Below are 17,739 nucleotides of genomic sequence, written 5' to 3' on the forward strand. Positions count from 1 at the left end.
CCTTTTCTGCGCTGTGCTTGTCTCTCGTGCTCGCCTGCCCGTATGACCGTGAGGGAGGAGTTCACAAGAAAAGTCAAAGGACAGAAGGAGCAATGGGCTGTGTCGAGGGCATAGAGCAATCACCCCCTGCAACGTAGGCAGCTGTTGCCTGCAGAGCTTGCCCTGAGTTTGACCCGGGCTCTTCAGGTCCAGTGGCTGGAGCTAGTCACAGCCACGCTGTAGCAGGGAGCTCCAATTGATCTTCTAATTTACCATACTTCTCTTAGCATGACCAATAACTTTTGTTTATGACTGGAACATGGATTTGGAAGTCTGGGAGGTTTTGTGTGTTTGTTTTCTTTTAAATCTGGAGCATTAGGATTGTCTCCCAAGCACACTGGCTTAAAAAGCATCCAAAGAGGAAATGAAAATGTCCACTGTCTTCAGTAGGCGAGGGATGGAGCCTCAAATTTTGACTTGATTGGGAAAAAGGCCTTGGGGCTGCATGTTGTGAGAATGGCTGTACCATCACTAGAGGGCTCTTGGGCTCTTCGGTGGCACTGCCTGTGTTGACACCTCTGCTTTGCCCTCCTTGTTCCTGCTCCGCAAAGAGCCATTCCCTGCCCTCTTCTGCGGTGCCACAAGGGACACCTCGCAGGGCTGTTGAGGTGACTCTCCTGGTTCCTGGGCAAGGGCTGGGGCTCAGCCAGGGTCAAGAGGGAATTTTTCCCTGCCGTTGTAGCATCTTGTCACCATAAGCAAGAGAGGTTCTGGCAAGGCTGGAAACACATAAAGGCCACCAGGAAAGGTGGAGGAGGAATGTGGAACCTGGCTCTGCCCTTCCACCCCAGAGAGCCTGTCCTTCCTCTGGCAGAGCAGCCACCAGCAGACACCTTGTCCTTAGGGCCAGTGGTTCCTCCTCTGGGAACCAGACCCTGTTGGGCAGGACACCTTGCCCTCCTCTCTCCGTGCACATGGACGCCTTTGGGGTTGCCCATTAGGCTTGCGGGCAAGACTGCGACCTGAGAGCATTAGGAAGCTTACAGAGATCTGCATGGAATCACATGGACCTGTGTGACTGCAGACGAGTGACGCATGAGGGGACTTAGGGAAACCCCAAGGTAGGGAAACCCCAAAGTCGGCAGTGCCAGTGCCAAGCGGAGGCGTGCTGGTGTGGGAGCTCCAGCTCTTGCTGCCCTCAGCCCCCTTGGAAATGCCAAATAAAGCTCCCTGGGGCCAGCTCCCAGCTGGGACCACCAGCCTGTGATCTCCAGGGATTCGGGCAGGAGGGTGCAGATCCAGAAGGTGGCGGATGGTGGCACAGGGGCACAGCAGCCCCCCTCAAGGTGGCCCTGCTCAGACGGCTCACCCCATTCTTGCCCCACAGGGGACTTGAGCAGGTGCAGAGAGGGGAAGGGAGCACCCAGAAAGGGAAATCATAGAATCAAAGGGTGGTTCGAGTTGGAAGGGACCTTAAAGGTCACCCAGTGCCACCCCCTGCCCTGGGCAGGGACACCTCCCACCAGCCCAGGTTGCTCCAAGCCCCGTCCAACCTGGCCTTGAACCCCTCCAGGGATGGGGCAGCCACAGCTTCTCTGGGCAACCTGGGCCAGGGGCTCACCACCCTCACAGCAAACAATTTCCTCCTAATATCTAATTAAATCTCCCCTCTCTCAGTGTAAAACCCTTCCCCCTCGTCCCGTGGCTCCCCTCCCTGATCCAGAGTCCCTCCCCAGCTTTCCTGGAGCCCCTTTAGGGACTGGCAGGGGCTGGAAGGTCTCCCCGGAGCCTTCTCTTCTCCAGGCTGAACCCCCCCAGCTCTCTCAGCCTGTCCCCACAGCAGAGGGGCTCCAGCCCTCCCAGCATCTCCGGGGCCTCCTCTGGCCCAGTTCCAACAGGTCCATGTCCTTCTGATGTTGGGGGCTCCTCCAGCGGTGGATGTCTGGGGACACAGGTCTCTCTGGGGGGATCAGGGAGGCACCCGGAGGGCAGCAGAGGAGAGGTGAGCCCGGGGCAGTGGAAGAAGGGGAGGTATGAGCCTGCAGGAGGGGAAGGGAGGAGACCTGAGCCATTGTGCTGGGAGGGGAAGGGATCCGACACGGTAGCAAGCAGAGTATCCTGGTTCAGGCAGGGGTCAGTGGAGAAGATGTCAGCACGCATGGAGGGAAGGAAGGGACTTTGAGCATCCCAAGAGGGGAAGGAAGGAGATGTGAGTGCTCCAGGGTGGAGAATGAAGGGAGCGTGAGCATGAACAAAGGAAGAATGGAGGATCGGAGCAGACAGGGAGGGTGGCGGGGAGAAGTGTGACGAGGCACTGTGGGGAGCTGCGAGCTGCATGGGAGGCTGGAGGAGCCTTGGAGGGGAAGTGAGGTGCTCTGGCTGCGCAGGGAGGGGAAAGGCCAGGGACATGATTGCTTACAGTGGGCCTGGAGGGGGTCCAGGAGCTTGCAGAAGGGAAGGGAGAGGGTGAGGGTGCTCAGGGAGGGAATGGGATGTGAGCAAACAGGGTGGTGTGGTGGCTTGACCTTGGCTGGACACCAGGTGCCCACCAAGCCGCTCGCTTGCTCCCCTCCTCAACAGGACAGGGTGAGAAGATACGCTTTAAAACTCATGGGACAAGATAAGGGCGGGGAGATCGCTTACCAATTACCATCATGGGCAAACCAGACTCAACTTAGGGAAATTTAATTTGTTGCCAATTAAGCATAGCAGAGTAATGAAAAATAAGAAAAAGTCTAAAAGAATCTTCCCCCCAGACTTCCCTTCTTCCCAGGCTCAGCTTTGCTCACAATTTCTGCTCCACCATGGACCTCCACAGGCTGTGGGAGGACAACCTGCTTCACCATGGTCTTCACCAGGGGCTGCAGGGGAATCTCACCTCTGGCACTTGGAGCACCTCCTCCCCCTCCTTCTCCACTGACCTTGGTGTCTGCAGAGCTGTTCCTCTCACTTTCTCACTTCTCTCTCCCAGATGCTGCAGTTTTTATCCCTTCTTAAATTAAAGTCACGGAGGCACGACCACCGTTGCTGATGGGCTCAGCCTTGGCCAGCAGCTGGTCCATCCTGGAGCTGGCTGGAACAGACTCTGTTGGACATGGGGATGCTTCTGGCATCTTCTCCAGCATCTTCTCCGGCATCTTGTCTCCCCACTAGGAAAACCTCGTGACGTAAATCCAATGCAGGTGGGTACTGGGAGATCCGATGTGTCCAGGGTTGAGGGGATGTGAGCTTGCCTGGTGGGTAAGGCAGGGGCTGCGAGGGCAGGGGAGGAACCGAAGGGGCGGCATACCCTCGGGAGGTTCTGAGCGACGGTGGGGGTCTGGCAGGGCATGATGTGGGCCAGGGGGACCCTGGAGGAGACCTGAGTGAGGAGGGGCGGGGGCTGTGGGGACTGGTCAGCAGTGGGGCCGTGGAGCTGCCCTGGGGCCGGGGTGGGCAGTGGTGGTGACCATTGGGGTGCTGAGGGGGGTGTCCCTGGTGCCACTCGTGGGTCCAGGGTGGGCAGCAAGCATTGCAGTGCCCAGCGGTGCCATTGGCCATTGGGGCACCTTCAGGGACCTGCAGATCAAAGCTAGTGTCGGGGCCAGGAGCACTGATGCAAAAAGCCTCAGCTCAGCGGCACCGAGAATCCTGTCCCCCTTCTGCTGTGCCATCCCACGGGCGGTTTGGGCACTTCTCCTCCAGGATGGACACAGCTCCTCTCCCTGGAGTGTGCTGCCGGGTGGGATGGCCCCGCGTCCCGGAGGAGTTTGGGGGAGGGCTTGGCACCTGGCAGAGAAACCACAGCCTTAAAATCCCGCCCCGCCAGTGCATCCAGCGCAGGGTTGACGGATTTGCTGGTGTTACTTGGTGGGGAGATGGAGCCTGTGGTTCTGGAGGTGGAATGGGCACGGGCTGGAGCAGTTCCCGGGCTGTTTCGAGCAGATCCCTCTGCCCCAGCACCTTACGACTCCCAGTCCCCACTCCTCAGGGAGGGAGCTGCAGGAGCAGAGCTGCTGCAGGTCCAAGGTTGCCCCACCCAGCGCTGGCTGGACCTGCAGGGATTGCCCTTCTCTGCCGTGCTTCGGTACCCCGGCAGTGGTGCTGAGCCATGCTTTGGCTCCGTGTTTGCATGGCGGCCCCTCTCCCTGTGTCGTTCACATCTCCATCGTGGCAACCCCGTGTGCCTGTGCAAGTCACTCGACAGGACAAATGGCATGGCGTAGCAAGGCGGTGGTGGCTGCTGGGCTGTCATCCAGCCTAGGCTGGTTTGATCTCAGCAGAGGGCTCCTGTGCTTCAGATGAGAATCCCGCATCTCCCACTGCACCCCCCAGTCCCAGGACACAGCTGTCCCACAGCCCTTGGCCCACAACCTGTAGATACAGCTCCAGACAGGGACGTTGGTACATAAATGAGCTTTCTAGTTTCCTCAGAAACAACAGCATTTCCACAGGTGACGCCAGTCAATGAAAGTCTTGGGGTCACTGGGGTTTGGAGATGCCGTCCTAGAAGTGACACCCTGCACTGATCTCATGGTGCTGTTCCCAAAGACTTGCTCACCAGATCTCTACTGATACCACCACAGATCCTACACACGCTTCTGCTTGCTGTGGCTCCCGAGTGCCCACAGTTACCTGGGGAGCTGGGGGTGTCCCTTCCTTTCTTCTAGACCCTGCACCTCCTGGTGTCCAGGCAGGTCTTCCACCAAGCTACCGCACCTCCTCTCTTCTGAATAAGCCGACAGCCACAGCTAGGTCTGGTGGAAGGCTGGAGACGTGGGGGCACTTGTCTCCTCCCTCCATGGAGCTGAGGATGGCAATTACTGTCAAGAATGAGCTTCCCATTTGAGGACAACCATGAGCCAAAGTGGGAGCCACAACTGTATGATAAGCCAGAGCACATGGCACCTCTGCTCAAAACCACGGGAGGAAGAGCAGCAGCTATTTGGGGCAGGAGATGCTGAGCAAAAGACCCAAAACACAAAGAGGAGACACAAAGGGAGAGACCCGAGGGCGTGCATGAGGAGGTGTGTGAGGAGTGAGGAGGAGACGGCAGAGGAGACCTGCAGGAGGGGGCTCTGTTGGCAGAAGGTGGAGGTGGTACACCTCTGAGGGACGGCAGCCCATGGAGTACCCGTGCTGGAGCAGGACGCTGCTGAGAGAATGAAACCCATCGAGGAACCCCCACTGGAGTAAAGGAGCTGTAGGAAGACACTTTTGAATATCACCATGGATGGAGACTCCACATCTCTGGGCAACCTGTTTCCAGTGTTTGACCACCTAAAAGAGGGTTTCTTCTGTGCGGGTGGGATTTCCTGGGTTTTTAGTTGGTGCCTGTTGCCTCTTACCTGTCTGTGGGAACAACTGAGAAGTGTCTGGCTCCCTCTTCTTCACTCCCTCCCATCAGATATTTACAGGGCTCTGCATGTCACCTTGTTGAACATCCACCATGAGGTTCCTCAGCCCAGTTGTTCAGCCTGTCAAGGTCCGTCTGGATGGCAGCACAACCCTCCGTCTGGTGGGTCAGCCACTCCTCCCCACTGCATGTCATCTGCGAAGCTGCCGAGGGTGCATCTGCCCCGGTGTCCAGGTCATTAATGAAGATGTTGAACAGGACTGGCCCCAGCATCCCCTACCCCTGGGGTAGACCACTAGTGACTGGCCTCCGGCTGGACTTTGTGCCGCTGATCACCACACTCTGGCCCGCCCGTGCAGCCAGTCCTCAGTCAACCTCACCGTCCACTTACCTGACCAGACTTCTCCAGTTTCTCTACGAGGATGTTATGGCTGACGGTGTCAAGAGCCTTACTGAGGTGGAGGTAAGCAACACCCACTGCTCTTCCACCAAGCCGGTTGTCTCATTGCAGAAGGCCATCAGGCCGGTGAAGCACAATTTCCCCCGTGGCAGCCCGTGCTGACTGCTCCCCATCTGCTTCTCACGAACATGGAAATGGTTTCCGGGGCGTAATTCTTGAAGACAGGAGTGATACTTTGCTCTCTTCCAGTCCTCTGGAAGCTCTCCCAGTCCCCACGATCAATCAAAGTTAATTTAGATCCAGCTCCCCCAAGCGCTCCAGTGCTCCTGGTGGGTCCTCACACTGCATCCCAGGCCCCCGCGCCCGCTCACTCCCCAGCGCATCCTTGGCCCTGCACTCCCCTATGCTCAGCGCTGCACCCCACCTTCACGGTGCTGCCCACTACGTTCCTGGTGCCCCCTGCACCCCCTCTGCCCCTGTGGGGCTGCAGGCACACCTGGGTCCCTTCCCAGCTTTTGGGGTGCAGAGGGATGGGACCCAGGGCCCCAGGCCATTGGGTCCTCCTGGCTCCTGCCTGTTTCCCCTGCAGCCTCACCCGTCTGGGGCAGACGGGGCCACCCAAGGGGGACAGGAGATGGGATGGGGACAGGGTGAGGGCATGGGGTCAGCCCCTGCTGAGAGGGGTGAGGGGACCCCGTGCCCGTGCCCCCCGGCCCCCCAGGCCTGCCCTGTCTGCGCACCCAGTGCCGCACGTGGCCGGAGACACAGGGTGCATGGGGACACGGGCTGGACTCTGGCCCGGTGACACGGGGGCAGCAGGGCCGGTGCATCCCGACCGCATGCCCCCCACCGGCTGCCATCCGTGGGCCCACGTCACCGCTGTCCCCGCGGTGCGGTGGTGTGCTACAGCCCAGCCCCGGCCAGCATCAAGCCGCTGACCCGTGCCCGGCCGGACACCGCTGCTTCCTGCCCCGGGCTGACCCGCCGCTGCTCAGCCCGCTGGGCCGCGGTTCCTGCCGGGCAATGGTCACCCCGGGGCGGGGACGGGGGCACCAGCCACCCCAGGGCCCCTGTGTGACACTGATGCAGAGAGCCCGGAGCTGCTCCGCGGGGTGTCCCCCGTGGTCTGCCTCAGTGACCCCCCGACCTGGTGCGGTGCCGGTGCTGGGCCTGGTGTGGGCTGGTCCTGAGCTGTGCCGGACCCACATGGCCACAAAGCAGGCCGTGCAGAGCCGAGCCCACACCCGGGCCGGGCCGTGCCACACCAGTGCTGGGCTGTGCCGAGCCAGCCCCCACCGGGGCCAGGCCGGGATGAGGCTGCAACTGCGCCTGGGTCGGACCGGGCCGAGCCCACCGGAACCGGGCCGGGCCGAGCTGAGCCAAACCCAACTGAGCCGGTCTGAGCCGGGCCGAGCCCACCGGAACCGGGCCGGGCCGAGCCAAGCCGAGCCAAATCCAACCGAGCCGGTCTGAGCCGGGCCGAGCCCACCGGAACCGGGCCGGGCCGAGCCGAGCCAAACCCAACCGAGCCGGTCTGAGCCGGGCCGAGCCGAGCCAAACCCAACCGAGCCGGTCTGAGCCGGGCCGAGCCCACCGGAACCGGGCCGGGCCGAGCCGAGCCAAACCCAACCAAGCCGGTCTGAGCCGGGCCGAGCCCACCGGAACCGGGCCGGGCCGAGCCGAGCCAAACCCAACCGAGCCGGTCTGAGCCGGGCCGAGCCCACCGGAACCGGGCCGGGCCGAGCCGAGCCAAACCCAACCAAGCCGGTCTGAGCCGGGCCGAGCCCACCGGAACCGGGCCGGGCCGAGCCGAGCCAAACCCAACCAAGCCGGTCTGAGCCGGGCCGAGCCCACCGGAACTGGGCCGGGCCGAGCCGAGCCAAACCCAACCAAGCCGGTCTGAGCCGGGCCGAGCCCACCGGAACCGGGCCGGGCCGAGCCGAGCCAAACCCAACCAAGCCGGTCTGAGCCGGGCCGAGCCCACCGGAACCGGGCCGGGCCGAGCCGAGCCGAGCCAAACCCAACCGAGCCGGTCTGAGCCGGGCCGAGCCAAACCCAACCAAGCCGGTCTGAGCCGGGCCGAGCCCACCGGAACCGGGCCGGGCCGAGCCGAGCCAAACCCAACCGAGCTGGTCTGAGCCGGGCCGAGCCCACCGGAACCGGGCCGGGCCGAGCCGAGCCAAACCCAACCGAGCCGGTCTGAGCCGGGCCGAGCCCACCGGAACCGGGCCGGCCCCCCGCGGCCGCGCCGCTGAGCGTGCACGTGGTGCCGGGGCGCGCTGCCCGCGTGGGGGTGGGGCGGGGCGGGGGGGGTGTGTGGAGGGAGGGGGGGAGGCCCGGGCTGCGAGCGCGGCGCTGTCCAATGGGGGCGCGGCCTGGCCCCGCCCCGGCGGCGAGCGGGCCAATGGGGGCGGCGGGCGGGGGCGCGCGGCGGGCGGGGAGGGTGGGGGGTGGGCGGGGGCGGCGGTCACGTGGGGCGGCGGGGGCGCTTAAAGCGCGGCGGCGGCGGGTGGCGGGGGTGGCGCGGCGACGGAGCGGAGCGGAACCGGCACCGGCTCTGGCCCTTCCTGGTGAGCGCGGCCCAGCCCGGCCGGTGAGCAACGGCCGCCTCGGGCGGTGGGGCGGGGAGGCGAGGCGGCGAGGCAGCCGCCCACATGGCGGCGGGTGGCGCGGCGGCGCGCGCGGGAGCGGCCGTTACCGGTGCGCGGGAAGGGCCGTTATCCCGTCCCCCCCCACCCCGATCCCGCTGAGCGCCGTTATCCCGTCCCCCCCGTCCCGCTGACCCCATCTCTCCCGCAGGATGAAGAGCAGCCCAGGCCATGGCGCGGCACCCGGTCCCCAGCCCCCGCGGCCGGCGGGGCCGTAGGACGGCGGAGTGCCCCTGCACCCTATAGCGACTGCCACCCGCCCTCCCCCCCCCACCCCATTTAATTTTATATCTAATTTATTAATACCTCACCTGAACCATGGACCCCACCTCCGCGGTGCCCCCCGCCCCCATGGTGGACTTCCTCTGGATGCTGGTCCTGGGGTTCATCATCGCCTTCGTCCTGGCCTTCTCCGTCGGCGCCAATGACGTGGCCAACTCCTTCGGCACCGCGGTGGGCTCGGGGGTGGTCACCCTCCGGCAGGCCTGTGTCCTGGCCAGCGTCTTCGAGACAGTGGGCTCTGTCCTGCTGGGAGCCAAAGTCAGCGAGACCATCCGGAAGGGGCTGATCGATGTGGATATGTACAAGTCTGAGCAGCAGCTGATGATGGCGGGTTCGATCAGCGCCATGTTTGGTGAGGAACAGGGGGGTCAAAATGGGGTGGGTGGTGTGTCCCGAGGTGCCCCAGTGACGGCTTTCTCACCAGGCTTCTCCTTCTCCTCCAGGGTCTGCTGTGTGGCAGCTGGTGGCTTCGTTCTTGAAGCTCCCCATCTCTGGTACCCACTGCATCGTTGGAGCCACCATTGGCTTTTCGCTGGTGGCCAAAGGGCAAGAAGGCGTCAAGTGGTCTGAGCTGCTAAAGATTGGTAAGTCCGGCTGGTCTGAGCATCCCACGTGCCCCTGGGGCTTCCCCTTCCAGTGGCGGGCGGCTGATCCTGCCTCTTCTCTCCTAGTGTTGTCCTGGTTCATTTCACCCCTCCTTTCGGGCATCATGTCTGCTATCCTGTTCTTCCTTGTCCAGAGGTTCATCCTCCGTAAGGTAAGGGCTGTTCACCCCACTTTCTTGTTTTCCGACACCTTGGGGCTCCCAGGTGCTCCCTTGCCTGCCCATTGGACTGGTTCGTTGCTTATGTGCACCGGAGCTTCTCCAGGCACATCCACCCTCGCGTTGGCACTTGGGTGAGCCCTTACCCAGGAGGAGCTGAAGGGATGGGAGAAACGGGACCTGTAGCTGCTGCGTGAAGCAGAGCCTGGGGCGTGAGGAGGCTTCATTCAGCCTCCCCCAAACCTTCTGGGCTGGGAGGGCCCTGCCTGGCTTCAGCAGAAAAGGCTGCAGCTTCCAAGTAGTGAAGAAACCCAGAACAGATAGGAAAAGCCTGACAAGAAGCTCTGGTCTTGAGTCCTGGTGCGAGGCTGGACCTCCTCTTGTGTCCTGCTGCAGAGGAAGGCAGTGACCAACAGCAGTGGCTTTTTTGAAGCCAGGAGGGACAGAATTGTTCCTGGTGCTGTGAAAACTATGCTCTTCTCCTACCCGGGGCCCCAGGTCCACCGAGGGGTGCTCAGCCTGGCTTCAGGGATGTGCTCCTGCTGTTGGCATTGTCTGACGGCCCGGGAAGGGGCATCAGGCACCCAAAAGCGGCAGCACCACACCTCGCCTTTCTGAGGCGACGGTGACCCTGGAGTGCGGGGTGCTGCCAGCCCAGAGCAGGGGTATCCAGCCAGCTGTGCAGAGGGGCTCCAGCATTTTCTTCGGCGTATGCAAGGTTAACTTAAATTATTTTAGGACTTCGCTTTAACTATTTCTGGTTCAAGAGGTGTTAAGATCTTATCACTGCTGGTTTCTACCTAGCAGCCCTTTAAAACATTTCAGCGTCACCGCTGTCACAGTAACCTTGCGTAACTGGTCTTTCAAAGCCGGGCTGGCCCCGTCATGCTTCGTTCTGGCACGGAATAGCCTGGTTGCTCTGTCCTGCTCCGCGTTCAGTAACGCTTGGTGTGTTTGTACTGACGCTAGACCCCAACCGCTGGTCAGCAGCGGAGATTAAGTGCTCCTGCTGTTCGGGTGAGGGCCTCTCTGTGCAGGTATGTGCTCAAATAAGCTGCTTTGAGTAATGGACGCTTTTTTTATTTTGTCCAAGTCAGCTGGAAAGAGGTAAAAGCTTTGTCTGACAAACAGTTTTGTCTGAAAGTGTCTGGGGAGGTGAAAGAAAACATCCGTGCAGCTGGAGGCCGGGGAGGGCTCGAGAGCCGGGCAGCCCAGGCTGCGAGCGCAATGAGATGCTTCAGCCTCGGGAGTTGCGGGACATTCAGCTGGTCCAGCTCTGCGGAGCCCCGCAGCACCCACGGCGTCCTGCCGCCTTCTCCCCTGGACTGCCGGGGGTCAGACGATGGCAAGCCCCCGGGTTGTTCTCTAAAAGCCATTGGGAGCTCTGGCTTTTGGCAGAGCTTGCGGGGGGGGATTTGGTATCGGAGCTGCTGTCAGCAGCTAAGCGAGGGCACAAAACCCCTGGTGGGAAGGGACCGCTCCTCGGCGGCTGCTCAGCCCCCGGGGTCTGCCCTTCCCAGCGCCAGCCCTTGTTTTGCAGGCCGATCCCGTCCCCAATGGCCTGCGAGCGTTGCCTGTCTTCTATGCCTGTACGGTGGGGATCAACCTCTTCTCCATCATGTATACTGGCGCACCCTGTAAGTACACCACAGACTACTTGAACCTTAAGTTTTAAGTGCTTTACAAAACCTCCATTAAATGCACGATTTACCCCTTTTTTGCTTTACAGGGATGAAATCTCCTAGAAGGCGGCTGGCCTGTGCCGGTTTCAGAAGGCTGCAGGCTAGTGTGCGCTGAGTTCTGGGCTAGATAGTTGCCCGGCCAAAGAGACCTGCTCAAACTAAACCCCTCCAGACCTTTCTCCTTAGACTTCACAGGACTGGCAGATAACATGACTTCCCCTTCTCTTACCTGTGCTAAAACTCAGGTACCGGCTGCCACTGCAGAGACTCCTCGGCTGCCGGCAGCGGGGCTGGGAGCAGGGACGGAGGCTGCGCCTCCCCGCTCACCTTGTCCCTAAGAATAAACTCGTTATCCCTGGTGAGAAGCGCCGGCACCCGCACTTGAGAAGAAGCATTTGAACTTTGAAAAGCCAAATTGAAATGCTTGTTTGGCCGTTGTGTACGGGGCCAGGGTGCAGGCAGGGCTAGGAGAAGGCTCGGCAGGGGAGGGTGCCGGAGGCTCCGTAGCCCCCACCTGCCAGGGTGACTCGGTGTGAGCTGTTTTTGGTCTGAGATGGGTTTCCTGTTGTGGAGGAGTCGCTGGAGGGGGGGTGAGGGCAGGCAGCACTGGCCCCACAGGGTTTTCTCTGTAAACAGTGGCTGGAAAAATGTTTGGAGGGATGTTGGCTTCCCCTTCCCACGGCGTTCCGGCCCTGGGGAGGAGGCAGGGTCGCTGCGGTGCTGCTCCAAGATCACCTTATCACTTGGCACCCCCGAGGCGGATTCATGTTTATCCCAAGTCCTCAGCTGCAGGAGGGGCTGGGTGAGCTCTGTGTCTCTGGATGTAGCCTTCGGCAAGCGTAAGCAAATAGCCGAATGGGCGGGTGAAGTAGCCGTGATGTTGCTGGTGGTGCGTCAGGAGCAGTAAGGCATTGCCTGCAGCAGAAAATGCAGGAGTCGAGCAGTCGCAAGCACCCGATAGCCCGACCAGGGGCTGCAGCAGGCTGTGTAATGCAAAACCTCTGCTAAAAGTCACGCTGCGTGTGAGGATGCCTGTAAATAGGTCACGTAATATCTTGGATGCCTTGAAACCGGAGTTCTGGGGACTCGGGGAGCAAGAGAACCACCTTCCCCCAGCAGCTGGGGGGGTGAATGGAGGCGTGGGGCTCGCTGGTGGGAGCAGCCCGGGTCCCGCGTGGGGTAAGCGGTGCTGTCGCTGCAGCAGCCCTGCCGGCTGGCGAGGTGTGTGTGTGGTTCTTTTTTTTTTTTTTTGACATTGCAGCAAGCGAGGAGCCTCCTGTCCCTGCTCAGGGCAGACACCGGTCCCTGATGGGCTTTGGCTGTGGGAGGGAGGGGAAAGTGTCTGCACGTGTGAAAGATTAGCCCTTGATGGGGGAGACTGTAACCTGGGGGGGAAATGCCGCGTGGGTTGAGGATTCGGTGCGCTCAGCGGTGGCTTTCCGACAGCCTTTCTCCCTGGCAGGTGAATTAGCTCAGGGATGTCGCAGGTGATGGAGTCCCCGTGTTGGGAAGAGCAAAGTCATATGTCGAGGAGGCTTTTGCCCAGAGGTTTTTCAAAGATCCGTTGTTTTATTTCCTAGTGCTGGGCTTTGACAAACTTCCTCTGTGGGGTATCCTCCTAATTTCGGCGGGGAGTGCTGTTGTCTGTGCTCTTGTCGTCTGGTTCTTTGTATGTCCGAGAATGAAGAAGAAAATTGAACGTAAGTAACACCTCTTTCTTTGCAATCCTTTGGGGAAGGGCACGCTCGGACTAACCAACTTCTTTTCCCAGCGGGAGATCTCATTAGCCGCAGGGCCGTTATTAGCAGGGATCCTCAGCGTCGGTTATCACTTAAGCTGCTCTGCAAACCCTGAGTCACTGGGGCGCATCCCTGTGAGCTGGACCCTGCCTGCTCCTAACCCCCAGCAGCACCACGACGCCGCTCTGGGGACCCCAGAATCCCCCGGGAAGTCGCCGTTGTGTTTCCCAGCGGCGTCTGGCGGCTGATTTCTGAGCAGGGCGAGCTCTCCTTGAGCCACACAGGACAGCGGGCGATATTAAACAGCCCCGTTTCGCCCTTTAATGTAGAAGAGGAGGAGGCAGGAGACAACCTTCCTGTTAACCAGTGTAACCTTTAATCCTCTGCATACCTGCTGATCAATCTTTGGCCTGGAAGATGCAGATCACAAGTTTAAAGCGTGTAAGCTGATGAAATCCTTTCCCTGTGGGGTGGGGGGGGGGGAAATAATAAATCTATTGAAAGGCATCCAAAAGAGCAGTCCCGAGCTCTGCCTCCTGAAAAGTACGGGCAGCTCTCCTGGAGCCGTGTGTGGTCTTGCATATAAATGTGGTGTGCAGTCTGGGGCTCTGAAGGAGCTGGAGATGAGGGGATAACCAGTGTCCTTGCCAGACTGGTGTAACTGGGGTGTGACTAACAGCTTTATGGCTGCCCTTGACATTCTTCCAGCTGTTCGAGCTTTGGCTTAACTCCTGCCTGCGAGGCGGCCTCCCCTGCCTGCTGGGGAGCATTGCTGGGAGGTGGGGGTGGTGCGGGGCGGGGATGAGCTCTGCAGGGGCTTGATGCCAGGGTGAGGGGCTGGATGCCACAGCCGGGCCCTCGCGGCCCACAAACTGGCTGGAAAATGGTTATGTTTGTGACGAGGAGGTGGCTCTTGTTGTTGTCTGAAGGAGCTGACCTCATGTTTTTCACCTGGAGGAAACATGCTTTTCCTGGTAGAGGGGGTGTAACAGCCTCAGCTTCCAGGGCTTGGTGCTGCTGGCTTTGGCAATTCCAGTGGGACAGGAAACCAGGCTGCCCTCGGGAGGTGGAGACCGGCTCCTGTTTGGGTTTGTCACCCACCAGCGGGAGCTGGAGAGGAGCCCAGGCAGGCGAGTCCTGCCGGCAGGAGCTGATGGGCTGGCGGAGGAGCTGGTCTCTCCTGGGCACCTTCCCATCAACTTCAGGGATCACAGCCACCCCAGAAGCAGGTCCAGAGCATCCCACATCCTCTGGGAATGGGGAAGGGACAAACATGGCTCGAAGAGGAACCTCTGCCATTGGAAGAACGGGCACAGAAGCCCCATAATGGTGCTCACCACACCCCGTGTGGGTGTGGGGGCTCTAAAAATAGGAGATGAGCTGGCTTGTGATGGTTTGGCTGTCGTGCCCGGGACAAAGTGTGACTGCCCAGCAGTTTCCAGAGTTCAGGATGGGGGGAAGCTGTAAATTTTATTTAGCTGCCATAAATCTGAGTGGTCAGGGGTGTGGGCTTGCTCCTGGTGTTGGGTGTGGTGGTGGGAAGGGGTTTTGATAGCACCTGCCTCCCTTCCCAGGAGAGATCAAATCCAGTCCTTCTGAAAGCCCCTTGATGGAGAAGAACATCAGCCCAAAGGAGGACCATGAAGAGCCCAAGATGCCCTTGGGCGATGCCAAGAGCCCCATTGCTGATGTGGGGTCGGCCGTGCCCCACCGGGTGGTGGTGGAGGAGAGGACAGTCTCCTTCAACATGGGGGACCCGGAGGAGGCCCCGGAGCAGGAAAAGCTCCCCAGCCTTGACCTGAAGGAAACCAGCATTGACAGTGGTGAGTGGGGGGCGGCAGTACAGGAGGACGGGGGTCGTACCCCACTCCAGGTACCCCCAGCTGCTAAACCCCCACTGTCTCTTGGCAGGAGCCGTGCGGCTGCCCAATGGCAACCTTGTCCAGTTCAACCAGGCCGTGGGCCACCAGATAAGCTCCAGCGGGCAGTACCAGTACCACACCGTGCACAAGGACTCTGGCCTCTACAAGGAGCTGCTGCACAAACTGCACCTGGCCAAGATGGGGGACTGCATGGGGGACTCGGGGGACAAGCCCCTGCGGCGCAACAACAGCTACACCTCCTACACCATGGCCATCTGCGGCATGCCCCTGGACTCCCTCCGTGCCAAGGAGGGTGAGGAGACGGAGAAGCTGACCTGGCCCGTGGCGGACACCAAGAAGAGGGTCCGCATGGACAGCTACACCAGCTACTGCAACGCAGTGGCCGATGCCCACCCAGCGGCTGATGTGGATCTGAACACAGCCCAGGTGGAGATGGGCATCAGCGACCGCAAGGGCAGCAGTACCTCCCTGGAAGAATGGCATGACCAGGACAAGCCCGAGGTGTCCCTCCTCTTCCAGTTCCTGCAGATCCTCACAGCCTGCTTTGGCTCCTTTGCTCATGGTGGCAACGATGTCAGGTGAGTTGGGCCAGCAGGAGTTGGTGGGGTTGCTAGCTGGAGCTGGTGCCCTCTTTGCCCAGAGCCTCTGGCCCTCTAGACCAGCTCTTCTTTCTCTTCCAGCAATGCCATAGGGCCCCTGGTCGCGCTCTACCTGGTCTATCAGACAGGTGATGTGGCTACCAAGGTGGCAACTCCCCTCTGGCTGCTGCTCTATGGAGGTGTGGGGATTTGCATTGGCTTGTGGGTCTGGGGAAGAAGAGTCATCCAGACGATGGGGAAGGACCTGACGCCCATCACGCCATCGAGGTAAGGCCTGCCTTGCGGCAGGGGGAGGCTTCAGGCAGTCCTAGAGCTGCCTCCTGCTCCTGGAGCCCTTCGGGGGGGGTTCATTGCTCAGGTGGTGGAGCTGGGCCACGTGTGGCCCCGTAACAGCTCCCTGCATCCCTTGGGGATCGGCCTGGGGCTCTGGAGAGCCAAGGGAGGAGCTGACCCTGCCTGGGGGTGGCGGGGGGGCAGTCCGAGGTCCAGCTTGGGCTAAGCCAGCCTGGTCTGCCGGGGGCTCCGGTGCGCAGGGTCTCACGCGCTTTCTGTCCCCGCAGCGGCTTCAGTATTGAGCTGGCGTCTGCTCTGACAGTGGTGATCGCCTCCAATGTCGGCCTCCCCATCAGCACAACCCACTGCAAGGTAGGTGGGGGTGGCAGGAGGGGATGGTGCTGGCTCAGTGTGAGTTCGGCTTCCCCCCCCCCCGCCCCGAGTCTTGGTGCTAAGAAGGCTGAGCTGTGTGGGAGGTCCCCAGCGTGGGCTGCTGGCTGTCCTTCAGGTCCCAGCTCTGCATTTACATCTCAATGGGGTGACGGTGGCTTCCCAGGGCTGGGTGAGGGGGCACTCGAGGGGGTGAGGGGAGAACAAAACCCCTTTGATGGACCCTTGGGCTCGGTCGAGCAGCCGTGGGAACTGGGGCTCTGTGCTGCTCTGAGCTGGCAGCTCCTTGCCCTGGGCTCCCCTGGGTCCCCAAGGGGCTGGAGCAAGACCCTGGTGTCATGTGTGTGTCGTCCCCCTGGGGGTGGTAGTGGGACACGGGGGGGGTTGCCCCATCCCCCTGCCGTGCTGAATGGTGTCCTGGCTCCTCGGGCAGGTGGGCTCGGTGGTCTCGGTGGGCTGGCTGCGCTCCAGGAAGGCAGTGGACTGGCGCCTCTTCCGCAACATCTTCATGGCCTGGTTTGTCACCGTCCCCATCTCGGGTCTCATCAGTGCTGCCATCATGGCTGTCTTCAAGTACGCTGTCCTGAGGCTGTGAGGGCTCCGGGGCTCCTGCTGTTCCTGCTTCCCTGTTGCCACCTTCCTCTCCAGGAGCCAGGAAGGCTCGTCCTGGTGCGGGATGGGGGCTGCCATCATCTCTGGAGCTTCCTCAGTTCTGCATAGTGTTGTCACTGAAGTGTGTGTATATATATATATTATTTTTTTTTTAATATAAATGTCTTGGCGCTAAGTTCCTGGGGGGGTGCAGCGCTGAGGCTGTGCCTGCCCCCGGCGTGACTCCCCTGCTGCGCTGTAGCTTTAGATTAGCAGTTACGGGAAGCCACTTTTCTTATTTTTAATGACTTAATTCAGATCCCCTGGCAGTGATTGCTCCTTCAGTAAGGACCAGGGCTGGTCCTTGCCCCTCCTGGGAGGGCTTGGGGGCTGCGGGGCACCCCCCACCGTGGGCTGTACTCTTCAGCTTTGCCTCCCTTGCTGTAGTGGTGCTGACACCAGGCGCTGCCCACCCATCCTGCTTGGGGTGCCTGGGGGGGGCACCCCCCACCCCCCCTCACTGCTGCTACCTCGGACTCAATAAAGATTTCCTTCCTACACCAGCGCTGTCAGTGCTCCTGGAGGGGAAGGGGGGGTGCTGGGGTGGCCCTGGGCCCTGTCCCTTGTCACATGCCCCCCCGTGGCTTTTCTCCTGCCCCTCCTTGGACCCACGCCCTGGGAGGGAGCTGGGGCTGGGGTGGCTGATAAGAGCCCCGTGTGTCCCCCAGTGTCACGGGACCTGCTGTAAACAGCCCCCAGCTGCACCCCAGCCCTGGGGGGGGGTGTTATCGGGGCCCCACACCTGGGGGCAGCTGTGGCACTGTGCTGCAAGAGCGGCTCCTTGCCCTGTTACCAGCCCCCTTCCCCCTCACCCCCCGGGGCAGGAGCTGCCCCTACTTGTCCCCTCCACCTTCCCCCGGGTGCCCCAGTGATGCTCCCTCCTGTCCCGGGGGGTCAAGGCCAGTCACGGGGACCCACGTCAGCGGGTCGGCACCGGGATGTCGCAAGGGCTGCGGGCAAGTGCCAGGGCTGGCCCTGGGCCAGGGCAGGTGGCTGGGGGACACCAAGTGCTTCCCCCGGAGGTGCTGAGCCCCGGGATCGGGGGACAGGGTCGGGAACGCGCCTGGCGGAGCTGCCGCGGGGATGCGACCCGCGGGGCCGGGGAAAGGTCCCGC

General features: G+C 61.3%; 1 protein-coding gene across 2 annotated transcripts; it reads left to right on the plus strand.

Moving 5' to 3' along the window:
• The first annotated feature begins 8,205 nt into the window (after positions 1–8,205).
• On the plus strand, positions 8,206–17,124 carry SLC20A1 (solute carrier family 20 member 1). 2 transcript variants are annotated; one of them, XM_054224848.1, is made up of 11 exons: positions 8,206–8,284; positions 8,514–8,996; positions 9,088–9,228; positions 9,316–9,401; positions 10,948–11,044; positions 12,670–12,789; positions 14,403–14,651; positions 14,740–15,289; positions 15,392–15,577; positions 15,871–15,955; positions 16,407–17,124. In XM_054224848.1, exons 2-11 carry the CDS (start codon positions 8,681–8,683, stop codon positions 16,566–16,568), a joined length of 1,992 nt encoding a protein of 663 aa, XP_054080823.1. In that variant the 5' UTR covers positions 8,206–8,284; positions 8,514–8,680; the 3' UTR covers positions 16,569–17,124. The 2 variants fall into 2 exon arrangements, with proteins under 2 accessions (XP_054080823.1, XP_054080822.1); XM_054224847.1 differs by having other exon boundaries at positions 8,210–8,307.
• Positions 17,125–17,739: the final 615 nt, after the last annotated feature.

The sequence above is a fragment of the Rissa tridactyla genome, chromosome 20 (genome assembly GCF_028500815.1).
Source record: "Rissa tridactyla isolate bRisTri1 chromosome 20, bRisTri1.patW.cur.20221130, whole genome shotgun sequence".
Taxonomy (NCBI): Eukaryota; Metazoa; Chordata; class Aves; order Charadriiformes; family Laridae; genus Rissa; species Rissa tridactyla.